Consider the following 12217-nt stretch of genomic DNA (forward strand, 5'->3'; position numbering starts at 1 on the left):
CATTGGAATTATGAAATGCCTCATGAGTTTGCCAATCTCTAGAGTGGAACCAAACAGCCTTTGATGTAAAGGCTACCCAGGATTACCGAAAAGTCTTTCCATTTAATGAGATAGTCTGGTAGTTTCCTAGTTCTGTATCTTTGGTTCAGTAGAAATATTTCAAAGTGTCATGTGACCACTTGATTCAGAGTCTGGGTTTGTCCATAATAAATCCGTTTGTCAAATGTTGGAGTTGCAGACTTGCTACTGGTGAGAGTGAAGCAAATGGGTAAGCAAAACTATCCTGATGTGGGAATGTTTTCCTCTAGGAGTTCAGTCTTGATAAAAGTGTCAATACTACTCCTAGGAGGGTTACAGAATCACCTGACAGGACCTGCAAACAACATCTGGGCAATAATGTTGGCATTATTTGAGGTGACAGGGAGGATGCCTACGTTCTGATATACTTGGGTGAGTATTTGAGCCAGGCAAGGAGAGGTTGGATGATTGAGAAACAAAGCATTCTTGGTTAATATGAAGACTTCATTTGGCAACCAAAACTCTTAATAATGTCTTGGACCTTAGCCACATATTTCCCCTGAAAAGTATGCCTTTTTTTCCAGCAAAATTTTGTTGGGGTTTATGTTATTGAAGAATGAACTGATATGAATATGTGGAACTGGTATTTAATGGCATACTGTCCTAGAAATCTGAAGACCTGCAGGAGATTTAAAAATTCCAACCCTTGTTGTAACTTTTTAAAGAAGATTGTGATATTGTCAAAATACACATGAATGAAGTTTTAACATGCTGTATGATGGGTGGATAAGGCTGTCCATTGTACCATTTCTTTGTTTGAATTCTCAGGCATGGTTTGGCAGTGCAAACACTCTTGAAATTAACAAATTCAATACACAATAAATATACGCATTAAAAAATTGTGGAGAAGTAGATCTAACCATTTGAAAGACCTAATCATTTGAAAGATTAATAATACTGCGTAAACTATGGCAAATCTGATTTTATGAAACAAAAAAAAGTAAAAGTCCCACAGATAGAAACAAAATAAACATAAAAACATTTAAATATAAATAATGTTTAATCTAGCATAATAAAATAATGTTGATAACACAGATCAAGTGGATAAAGTTCTGGAAAAACATAAATGGTAAGAATAGAATTAAATAAAACAATATTCAAGTCAGACTAACAAACTTTGAATCAAAGATTTATTTCCAGTTCCCTTTAAAACGGGGCCTAACAGTTAATTTTTTAAAGCATTTTTTAAAAGAAATGGATACTTCCTAAATTTTGCAAAATGTTAAAAAATATAGCGCTAAGAAGATACCATGAAATAAATTTTACAAATGTAAAATTGACTTCAAGCTAAGTGGAGAACACCAATTATGGGAAATTTCACTCATTAACAAAGACGTAAAAAACTGTAAATAATGTTATGGACAGCAAAGTGTTAACAGCTTGTTTTAACATAAAACCTCACGAACAAATAGAATTTGTTTTGAGAAAACAGTGAAGTGTTCGACACCGCAAAATTGAGCATAGTTATTCCATCCACTGAAAGAATAACGTAGAAATAAGCGGGACAAGTTGTAGTCAGAGTGTTTACACGGTACTTTTGTTTTTTGCTTTTTTTTTTTTTTTTTGCTATTAAGAATCCAATCTGCAGTTTGCATAAATGGAATAATAAACGTGCGCATGGAAAGTGGGTCGTGAGTGAAGTACTGTACATGAACGTAAATAAATTATATTCTATCATGGTTCCAGGTTTGTAAAACTCCTGCAACGGGTTCTTCTCCCTTAAAGCCTGGCCTGTCACAGATAACTCGGTAAGGGTCTAGAGAAACTGCGTTTTGGCAAACGCATGCACGTTGCTGTGGTTTACACTGGTGGAGTAACGGAGGAACATTTGGGCTGCAGTTTCAGTGCTCAGCCACACTGGTGATTTTTCAGATTTTTTTTTTCCTCGCTAATGCGCAGGCGTAACATGCGCAATGGCACATTAAAAAAAAGATCCGGTGCTTCTGGTCGTAACTCTACCCCTCTGTTCCGTTAAAGAACTACTTAATATCACGCTAGCGGCTAATTTGTGGTGATTTTACGGTGGTGAACTTGCTTCTGCAATCTCAGCTTTTACCTGGCGTTCAGAACGTCGTTCAGGTTTGTAGATAACTGCTGAAGAATCGGTGCGCGGAGTGACACGGCACGCAAAGAGACCGGAAAGGCTGGCGGTTCAAGATGGTGGTTGTTAAAACGCGTCCTTGACGATTGGTAAGCAGGTAAATGCGTTAAAATAACTCGGGAGTTTACTAGAAAATAAAGGCTGTGTGGCACTTACTTTTTATGTAGTAAGGATCCATGCGCTATTGAAAAAAACAGCAAAATCGTATTTTACAGATTAGCGTTCGGGCCCGACATGCAACCGGAGACGGACGACTTCCTAGCGCCGCCAGAGTGTCCGGTGTTCGAGCCTAGTTGGGCAGAATTTCGAGACCCCCTAGGCTACATCGCGAAAATCAGGCCCATTGCCGAGAAATCGGGTATTTGCAAGATTCGCCCACCCGCGGTAAGCCTCTAAAGCAGAATTTGGCCTGAAGGTGACTTTTGCAGTGACCGCAGGACCACTGTGCTACTTTAACAACGCCTTAGATTCGGAACCAGTTAATTGAATCCTCCAGGTAGCTCCTAGTTTCTCCCCTTGTAAATGTTTGACTAAAACGCGCTGGTGTCGGAAAACTAATATCCTATCACTAGACTTCGTGGAGTAACAAAAAATTTATGTGAATAACTAAAAAACCTGAATCGGTACCAATTCTCAACTGTGCCAGTGTTACACCCATCTCTATTATAGGGATATGTGTCTTTTATACTTTATTTAAATGACATTTAGTTCATTCCAAGTTATTTGATATGTAATTGAACCGATGAAAAGTTGCATGAATTTGTGCCACTGAGCCTCTGTTGTTTACATTTTCTCATATGACCTGCGATGTGTATAATAAACATACCTAAAAATGGGAAGGGATATGGAACCCCTACCACCAACCGAAGTACTGTTATTTCACTTAGAGTCTTCTCTTCTGTTTTGGGATACTTAAAACTGCTAATTGAAACCGTTATTTGACTGAATTTAGAATGCAAATTGAAATGAACCTAGGCCATCAGTTTAAACAACTAATATGACATCCAGAGTAGATGTCCACTTACTGCACAGCATGCTGCTCATTAGTTACATGCTGAGCCAGACTCCCAGATTCTCTTTTTTTCTATTTCAATGGCAGTACTTTTCTCCGTATAGTAGTTATGCGTTGGTTCATCTTTTCCAGACCACCAAGAGTAGGAAAAGATAATGGTCTAAGTTTGAAAATTAAACAGTTTCTTGTTCATAATAGGGTTATCCTCATTTCAGTAAGGACCTTTCTCACAGCCTTTTTGTCCTTTGTTCTTAAAGTGAGCTTTAGGCCTCATTTTGTCAGAATTTGGGACTTTTTTCTTTTGTTTCTGTTTGTTGTCTTTTTTTGGAGGAGACATACCAAGCAGACCTCTGGATTAGTAGATTTTTTTTTCCCAGTGACCTAGTGTTAAAGATGCAACAGCTTGAGGCTTTTAGAGGCAAAAATAGTAATGTCTTAAAAGTGAGGGATATTAAGATAGAAACAGGTGGTTCTAGTTCTATCTTTATCCTTTGTTATGCCATAATAACCAAGTTGTTTCTCTTTATTATAGGACTGGCAGCCTCCGTTCGCAGTAGAAGTCGACAACTTCAAATTTACTCCACGCATCCAGAGGCTAAATGAACTAGAGGTATTTTAATATTTAAGTCACCCTCTTAGAGTGGAATCTCAGCTGTAATCTTGTTTTGCTTGTAGTTTGATAACAACGCATTTAAGAGGTTAGGTTTTGAAGTAAATATATTTTGATTGTAACACCAGCTTCATTATTTCCAACAATATTGATCCTGCAAAAAGTCTTGTGCAGAATGGCAGGACATATGGAGGGTTTAAATTTAGGGAGATGAATCACATATTTTTTTCTGCCATAAATGGGCTAAAACTAGACCTATCAAGAAAAGAGATACTGTCTTTCCCATTTTTTCCCCCATACCTTTGTATTTTATTATTTTGGATTTTCCCTGATTTCTTTAACAAAAGCAAAGTACAGAGCAAAAATCTGGCCTCCTGAATTTCTACCTTAAGGCTGGTGGTGGTGTATGTATGACTGTATATAAGAATGGGTTAGAGTAAGTAGGAGAGGAAAATCTTGTTTTTTAAAGTACTCAAGAGTGTCCATATTCGGTTTAGTATTATTTTTGGAAAGTATATGAATGGTTTGGCATTGTCTGTTAGAAGTTTTGACTGTGGTTGGTGACTAAAAGCACCAAAATGACTTAGGGTAAGAGAATGATAATTCATAAACTGGTCTCATGTCTTAAGTTTTTGACATGGAAAGGAAAACTACTTTATTCCCTTGAGTTGTGTTTCTGTAGACTCTAGATGGCTATCTGGAGGAAGATATTAGATTGAGCCTAAATACTCTTATTCAGCATTCAGTAAGCCCAAAGATAACGCTTTAAACTTAGGCACGAAGTGTTTTGACTTTGAGGCATCACTTTCTGAGTTCCTCCTCTCACGTGAAAGAATTAGTTTATTTGAGCTTTTTATGGACAACAGTGGTGTTAAAGGCAGTGAAGCCTAGATTCTAGCCTAGTAGAAAACCATAGAAAATACAGAACGATACTTGCTCATCCATTTCATACTCCACCAAAGTTCGGATAAGGAGTAAGACAAACTCATAGAGCTCTCTATTCTCTAGGCTCAGACCAGAGTGAAACTGAATTATTTGGACCAGATTGCAAAATTCTGGGAAATTCAAGGTTCTTCTTTAAAAATTCCCAATGTGGAGCGGAGGATCTTGGACCTCTACAGTCTTAGTAAGGTAAGAGTACTTCTGCTTTTAAAAGGAAAAACAAATAAAAAACCTTACTTTGGACACATCTGTTGTTGAACATTGTCTTTGGACAGGAAAGGAAAGAACACAAGAGTCCGCCAACATCTTTTCCCTCAGTGCTCCAGCAGTGATTTATTAGATTTTCATAGAAACCAGGACCTAGAGAGAGTCACTTGTATGCAGATTTTCAGTCTGATGGGACTTCCTATACCAACTAGTACTAGAGCAGGTAAACTAGGGCTCAGTCTTCAAGATGAAAACCCTAATTTAACTTTCACTTGGTTCATAGTCCTGCCAACATTGCTTGACACAATATTTGAGACCTGGAATCATTGGTACTGGGGGGCAGAGAGCACTCATTTTAAGCCTCATTGCAATTTTTTAGGTTTTTCCAGTGTGTTCACAGTTAATCTATACCCTTTCTTATCCTTTCAGATTGTGATGGAGGAAGGTGGCTATGAAGCCATCTGTAAGGACCGACGATGGGCCCGAGTTGCCCAGCGCCTCAACTACCCAGCAGGCAAAAACATTGGCTCCCTGTTACGATCTCACTATGAACGTATCATTTATCCTTATGAAATGTTTCAGTCTGGAGCTAACCTTCTGGTGAGGTCCCTTAGCTGGTTTGGAGCCTAATGTGATTTTGCTGTTTTTCCTCTTACCTTCCCTTTTCTGGTTGGGATTTCTTCTGAATAGTCAAGGTTTAGAGAGTTTTAAGCTCATTGACAAAATTAGAAATTTCAAGAATTGGCCCTGTAAAATATTTTGTAGCATGTGTGAAGAGGTTTTACACCTTCTAGGTTAGATCATGGGAAGTGGAGTGTCCTTTCCCTCTGTCTTAGGGTTTTCATGGACAAGGTCTTAAAGTAGGAGTTAGAGAAAAGCAGTTCTTATTTTAGTCATCCTCCGTGAAAAAGATAATTCTTAAGAGTTATTAAATTTTCGGAGGATAGTTCATGTAAAAAGAGTTTAGGAATAAAACCATGGTGTGACTTGGGCTTAACAAGGAGTGGCAACTGATTTAGCTGGTTATCTTAAATAATAACTTTTTAGGTTTTATTACCTCCAGAACTCTTTTTAAAACTACGTGTGTATCATGTAGTGTGCAAACATATTAAATTTAGCTTACCTGGTTCTATTAGATTTGAAGTGCATAAGGCACACAGAGAGTAAGGGGGGAAGTCCAGGTTCAAACCTTGGTCCAAGACTGTGGGCCTTCACTAGGCTCTACTGCTTATATGTATGCAAAGATGTAGAGGAATTTTCATGATGTGTTCTGTCATTCCAAAGAACAGAAGGGTAGATTTCTATAATTTACCAAGAAGTACAGCTTTTCTTGCCAGAGATTTAGGATGAGAGAATCAGTTATTTGCTGATTGTGAATATTACACATTTCCTGATACTTCACTTTTCCCTGTATCCCCAGCAGTGTAACACTCAACCATTTGACACTGAGGAGAAAGACAAGGAATACAAACCCCACAGCATTCCCCTTAGACAGTCTGTACAGCCTTCCAAGTTCAGCAGCTATAGTCGGCGGGCAAAAAGACTACAGCCTGATGTGAGTGCCTGGTTGTTTTTCCCTACAAACTGCCAAAGTTCATCTAGGACTCCCTTTTAGGGACAGTCCATTTGTATAAGACATTTTTCTTTTTTAACCGATAGCTGGTTCACGGTTGAATTAATTGAAAGTGAATGAGTTGTTTCATAGGTATGGTGTGCAGTATTTTTCTTTTGTAGTTTTCCTTTTGTACATTTTAAAAGCAAACGTGTATTTTTCTATTGTTGTCTTAAGGGTGAACTTTTGTGAATCTTGTGATGTTTTTATTAAGCATACTATATAGTTTATTTTTTAATTGGTTTTCATTATGTGTTCTTTTATGAGATGGGCAGTCAGATGAGGTGACATAAGAAAGGCTCAGGAAAACAAAATACAATAGAAACATGAGTGTGGGGCAGGAGAGAAGGGTGAGCCTAAACCACAGCCTTTATTTAGGTTTCCAAGGGAAGGGCAGGTTGGGATTGGCTACTTTGAACAATTTCAGCGAGCTTTGACCTGCAGGGTGGTCCCTACTTTCCTGACACCTGACCCTGCATGATTATGGCAGAGAAATGTTGCCTCCTGGGGTGCAGGAGCCAGACACAGGACATATGGCTCTGGGCTGGTTAGTTTGCTTATCAACGTGTGCTCTCTGGTGAGTCCAATCTTGAAGAATTTGCTAGCCTGGAAGGGGCAGTCTCTCCACTGCCAGAAAACCTTTCAAGATGTCACACATCATAATGTACAGAAAATTTTAAATATGAACAGGTACAGTCTTATTATTTGGCTTAGCCTGTTTTGCTTAGCCTGTTTTGTATGTCTGCATATATTTTCATAAAATTTTGAATGTGTCTACTTCTGAAATATCTTAGCATAAGGTTGTGTGTATCTTTAGTTATGTTGTGAATAATCCTAGTACTATTAAGTTTTAAAATACTTAACACTGTAATGTAGAATGAAGAAATGAGTAATAGTGATGTTCAGATTATTGAAATTGAAATGGATTCTGCATTAATACTTTAGTTCTTTATAGAGACAGGTGTCTGAAAATGAGTTGAATAAGAAAAACTGAGCAGGTAATAACTTGGAAACAGATACGTTTGAAAGTTGTCAGTGCCAGTCAAGAGCAAAAAAATTTTCACAATCAAATGATCTTTAGTCGAATGGGATTGTCCACTGTGCTGGAAAGGTTTTAAAAATTCTTGAAAACCATATGGTTACTAAAATAAAGAAAGGGGTTGTATTTCCAAAACATTATTACCAGGGAAAAAATACAAATAAATTCTAAGTAAAGCAGAAAAGAAAACAAGTAAATCTAGTGACAAAGAAATTGTGAGGACTAACATGTACATCGTTTTTCCACTTCATACATAAGTGTATGTAATATAGGAATTAATAGTAAGATGTCTGAAAGATTAAGAGTAGTACTGTGTTAGTTCATATTTTAAGACAAGCAGGTATTAGGTCTTTTAAAAGGTATTTGGTTTGCCAGCCATCACCTATAGAGTATATTAAGGGAATATGTCATGGTATAGTTAATATGATATAAGGGGAAATTATAAACGTACAAGGCACCTAGGAGTCCCATGCCTACAAACTGATGCAGTTGTCTTTCACAGTGTGTTTTCAAGATTCCTCTTACATTAACCTTACTAAATAATTAAATGTTTTACCTTACAAATTGAAAATATAAAATAGTTACATATTTCTTTTTACAATAACTAATTGGCCAAAAAGCGAAAATGTGTCAAGGATAAGGAACTAGGGATCTTAGTATATTGTTGGTAGGGTGAAAGATTGTACTAAAATTAAAATTTTTAATTCAAATTTTAGATGTGCATGCACTCCTGTTTTAACTCAATTAATCTTTCATAATAGCATGCAGCCATTATATGAGTATTATAATTTGTTCCCAGGACTTAATTTATAAAAATGCCTGAATGCCAACAGGGAGATCTCAGTGCCTTTGAAAGAAAAGTTTTAATGTTACTCACAGTGCCCCTAGAAGCAAGAGGAATACCATGCCACATGGGGCGACAGGAGGAAGGAAACATTAGTGTCTGTGGGGGGCAGAAAAGAGTAGGGAGAAGGCATAGGCCACAGCCTTTATCAGCGTATCCTCAGGGAAAGCAAGGCAAAGTAGGGTAAACATCCTAGAACTAACTGGCTGGTTTGAATAATCCCAGCAAGCTTTGGGGCCTAGGGAATTTTCCTAGTTGTTTGGTTCCTGGCCAGAGGTTGATTTGGCCAGGAACCAAACCATGGTCGTCATTTGTAAGTGTTAGATAAGGAGGTGGTTGGGGGTATGGACTTGGGATTAGTTAGTTTGTATATGACAGTTGTTTGTTGCCTCTAGAAATTAGCTAGACCTGGGAGGAACAGTCTCCCCAGTCAGCAAGGCCCTTCAAAAGATGTCAAAACATAAAATATAAAAAATTTAGAACATGATTAGTATAAGTAATTACATCATTTGTTTATAATACCAAAAAAAAATAAAATAAAAGAGTAGGTTGAATCTTTCCTGATGCCATAATAATAGAATAATAAGCTAGGGGACAGATATATATGTTGATGGTCCTTTTAAACTCAAGCCTCCTGTGTTTCGTTTCTTTTAATCATTTCTGCCTAATCACTGAGTGATATCTTTGCTACCACTGTGTCCCTAGTTAATGCTGTGTTTGTCATGGATATGGTCATACAATATATATACTGTTTGCATAAATTATTTTGGAAATAAAACCAGGAAATCGGTTATCATATGTGTTTTTATATATATATGTAGAATAAAAGTTAGATAACGTCAGATTTTAGATGCAAAGAAGAAATGTAATAGAGCTTAAATTTAAGTTTTTGTTCAAAACTGATACAGTCGATAAAATACATTTCGTGGTGTTCACTAAAAAGAGATGTACTGAAAATGGCATATAATGTGTGTATTTTTTGACACATAACATTTCTGCTTTCCTAGGTCTTTAAATACATTGTCAGGAGAAGGGAATTATTTCTTATTATCTGAGTTCAAACAGAACAGTAGAATAGTAGGAGTCCTCTTATCTTCCCATTTGCGTCTTCAACTGAGTTGCAGAAAGGGGCTTTTTTTATAATTTATTTATTGTACTCTTTGGTATAAGTTATATATTTTGTGATACTTAAGCTTAACATACTGGAGTACTGTACCATATCCTTTATAGTGTGAAAAAAATCGAGACTATTACCTCTCAAATTTCTGTGTTCGTTTGTCCATCCCTGGTCACCCCTTACCCACAGATAAAAATACATCCATCAGTAAACAAGGTGGAGGCTGTTGACTGACTTGAATTTTTATGACCTCTTTTCCATTTATACTGCTGGAATATTTTGCGAATTGAAAGTCTAGATCTTAAGCATAATGCCCGTTTATATAAAACCACTTCCTTCTCTGAACCTTCTTTCAACAGCCAGAACCCACAGAAGAAGACATTGAGAAAAACCCAGAGCTGAAGAAGCTACAAATCTATGGGGCAGGTCCCAAGATGATGGGCTTGGGCCTTGTAGCCAAGGATAAGACTTTACGGAAGAAAGGTGAAGCCTAATAGGCTATGAGGCAAAGTGAAGGGTAAAGTACTAAAGTACCATGGGGGAGACAGTTTGTTAATCCTGATGGCAGATGGATTTGTTTGTTTTCAGGTTTGTTTCTGACTCCCCTAGATAAAGAAGGGGTCATATGCCCCTCAACTGTTACAATGAAGGAGGAACCGAGTGGGAACTGGAAAGTGATGTCGGCACTGCCCAAGGAGGATTCGAGTAACAGCCTAGAGCCCTGCACCAAGATGACCATGCAGCTGCGGAAGAATCAAAGCAATACCCAGTTTGTAAGGACTCTTAACACTGTTTATGAACTATCAGGACGAGGTGGAAGCTAAAATTATTTTATCGCACCTTACTTTCTCCTTCCTTCAGTTTACTTCTAAGCCCTTTAAATATGAAGACAGTGACGGCCAGGAGGGAGAAAGAACATACTCAAGTATTATAGTCAGGAGCAAAGTTCATATCCTATGTTCTATATCAGAAATTTCCTCCAAATTTTTGTGTCTTTTCAACTCCAGTGATAAGCACATTCTTAACTTTTACATCTTAATGTAGTAGGAGACAATGTGATTAAATATAAATTATGTGAAAGAGCTGTTTTCTGGCAAATGCTTCAGGGCTCTAAAAATCACATTTTACATAGTAGTGCCTCTCCTATGATCTTGCTTTACTTAAGTCTTTTATGTATATAAATCTTTCTTTTCACCTTTTCCTCCACCTCATCTGAAAGATTTTATAATCTCTTTAGTATGCTAGAGTTGCTACATTTTTATAAAGTGATAAATTTGCTTTTTCCTTCCTCTTAATCATGTTCACTGAGAGATTATCGTTACTACCACCATTGGGATTGTGTCCCCACTTAACCCTGTGTTTTTAGTACTTTCCAGATTGGGGCTACTATAGATAATACTATTAAATTACATGACTTTAGGTAAGCTATGTAGACACTTACGTGGTGTATATATATAGTATTGGAATTGCTGTGACTGAGGGTAACTGCCTACATACATATATGTAAGTATATGCCAATGTATATATCTGTGTATAAACGTGTATATTTTATAAATTTACATATATTTATGTATGTGTGTAAATACATATATTTACATATACATGTTCTTGACAAATTATTATATCTACAGATTAATAAGAGAATTTATGTGTGTGTGTCTACCTCCATACACTCAGCAGATTTTTTTTTCCCACTCTCAGTTGTGTCTTTTTGCCCTTTACTGATCTTGTTACTTCTGCATTCTCCCAATGTAGCCTATCCTCACTGCAAGTAATTTTTCAGTAATGAATCCTTCCTGGTAAAAGTCTACTAGTGTCTCTTCTTTTTAAAGTGTACTTGATAATAAATTATTTCTGTAGTAGCTAAGAATCCAAGTTGTTAGACCTTGCCTTAATCTTTCTCTCCTTATGACCTATCTAATTCATTATCTAAACTGAAGACAGTTAAATGAAATGGAAACCTATTAAACTTCACATTAGAATAGCAGGTATAACTGGATAGTGGGTCATTGGACCTATTTATATTCAACTTGCAGTCTATACCAGCTATTACTAACATAGGTAATTCTCTGAATGATCTATGCTAGTATGTACCTTCATGCTTTGGGTTTGTACCGTGAAACTTAAATAAAGTCTACTTTTTGTTTCTTCCAACACACCTTAATTATGGTTCATTTCTTAACATGCATAGTAATTATTTATGTTGTCATATTTTTCACCAGACAGTGAAAAGTCATGAGTGAAGTCATGAGTAGAACAATGCATAGTCATTGACTGGTGGTGGCTGTTCAGAATGAATGGTCTGGAAGCCTAGGATAAAGTTTCCTTGAACAAGCAGCTTATATTATTTTATTTTTCCTGGTAGATTGACTCATATGTTTGCCGAATGTGCTCTAGAGGGGATGAAGATGATAAACTTCTTCTTTGTGATGTCTGTGATGACAATTATCACATCTTTTGCCTATTGCCACCCCTTCCTGAAATCCCCAGAGGGGTCTGGAGGTGCCCAAAGTGTATCATGGCGGTAAGGGCTGTCCACCATAGATGTTTTAAATTTAGTTCTTGGTAATTGTTTTTAATACAGACTCCTGGTTTTAGGGAAGAGTAAAGTAGGTTCCTCCATTTTTCTAAGTTAATAACTTTTGTTAGGTTATA

General features: G+C 36.9%; 1 protein-coding gene across 10 annotated transcripts in view; it reads left to right on the forward strand.

Moving 5' to 3' along the window:
• The first annotated feature begins 2089 nt into the window (after nucleotides 1-2089).
• The window catches only part of LOC132419214 (lysine-specific demethylase 5D-like), a 44234-nt gene continuing 34106 nt past the window's right edge, over nucleotides 2090-12217 (forward strand). For 2 of the 10 annotated variants that reach the window (XM_060003195.1, XM_060003200.1), the window contains exons 1-9: nucleotides 2090-2276; nucleotides 2395-2563; nucleotides 3724-3801; nucleotides 4810-4932; nucleotides 5380-5550; nucleotides 6371-6505; nucleotides 9922-10045; nucleotides 10151-10335; nucleotides 11928-12086. In XM_060003195.1, coding sequence (XP_059859178.1) covers nucleotides 2414-2563; nucleotides 3724-3801; nucleotides 4810-4932; nucleotides 5380-5550; nucleotides 6371-6505; nucleotides 9922-10045; nucleotides 10151-10335; nucleotides 11928-12086 — 1125 coding nt within the window. In that variant the 5' untranslated portion in view covers nucleotides 2090-2276; nucleotides 2395-2413. Of the gene's footprint in view, nucleotides 2277-2376; nucleotides 2564-3723; nucleotides 3802-4809; nucleotides 4933-5379; nucleotides 5551-6370; nucleotides 6506-9921; nucleotides 10080-10150; nucleotides 10336-11927; nucleotides 12087-12217 lie in introns of those variants that run through there. The other 8 variants (XM_060003199.1, XM_060003203.1, XM_060003197.1 and 5 more) reach the window with 7 other exon arrangements.

This window comes from Delphinus delphis, chromosome Y (assembly GCF_949987515.2).
Source record: "Delphinus delphis chromosome Y, mDelDel1.2, whole genome shotgun sequence".
Taxonomy (NCBI): Eukaryota; Metazoa; Chordata; class Mammalia; order Artiodactyla; family Delphinidae; genus Delphinus; species Delphinus delphis.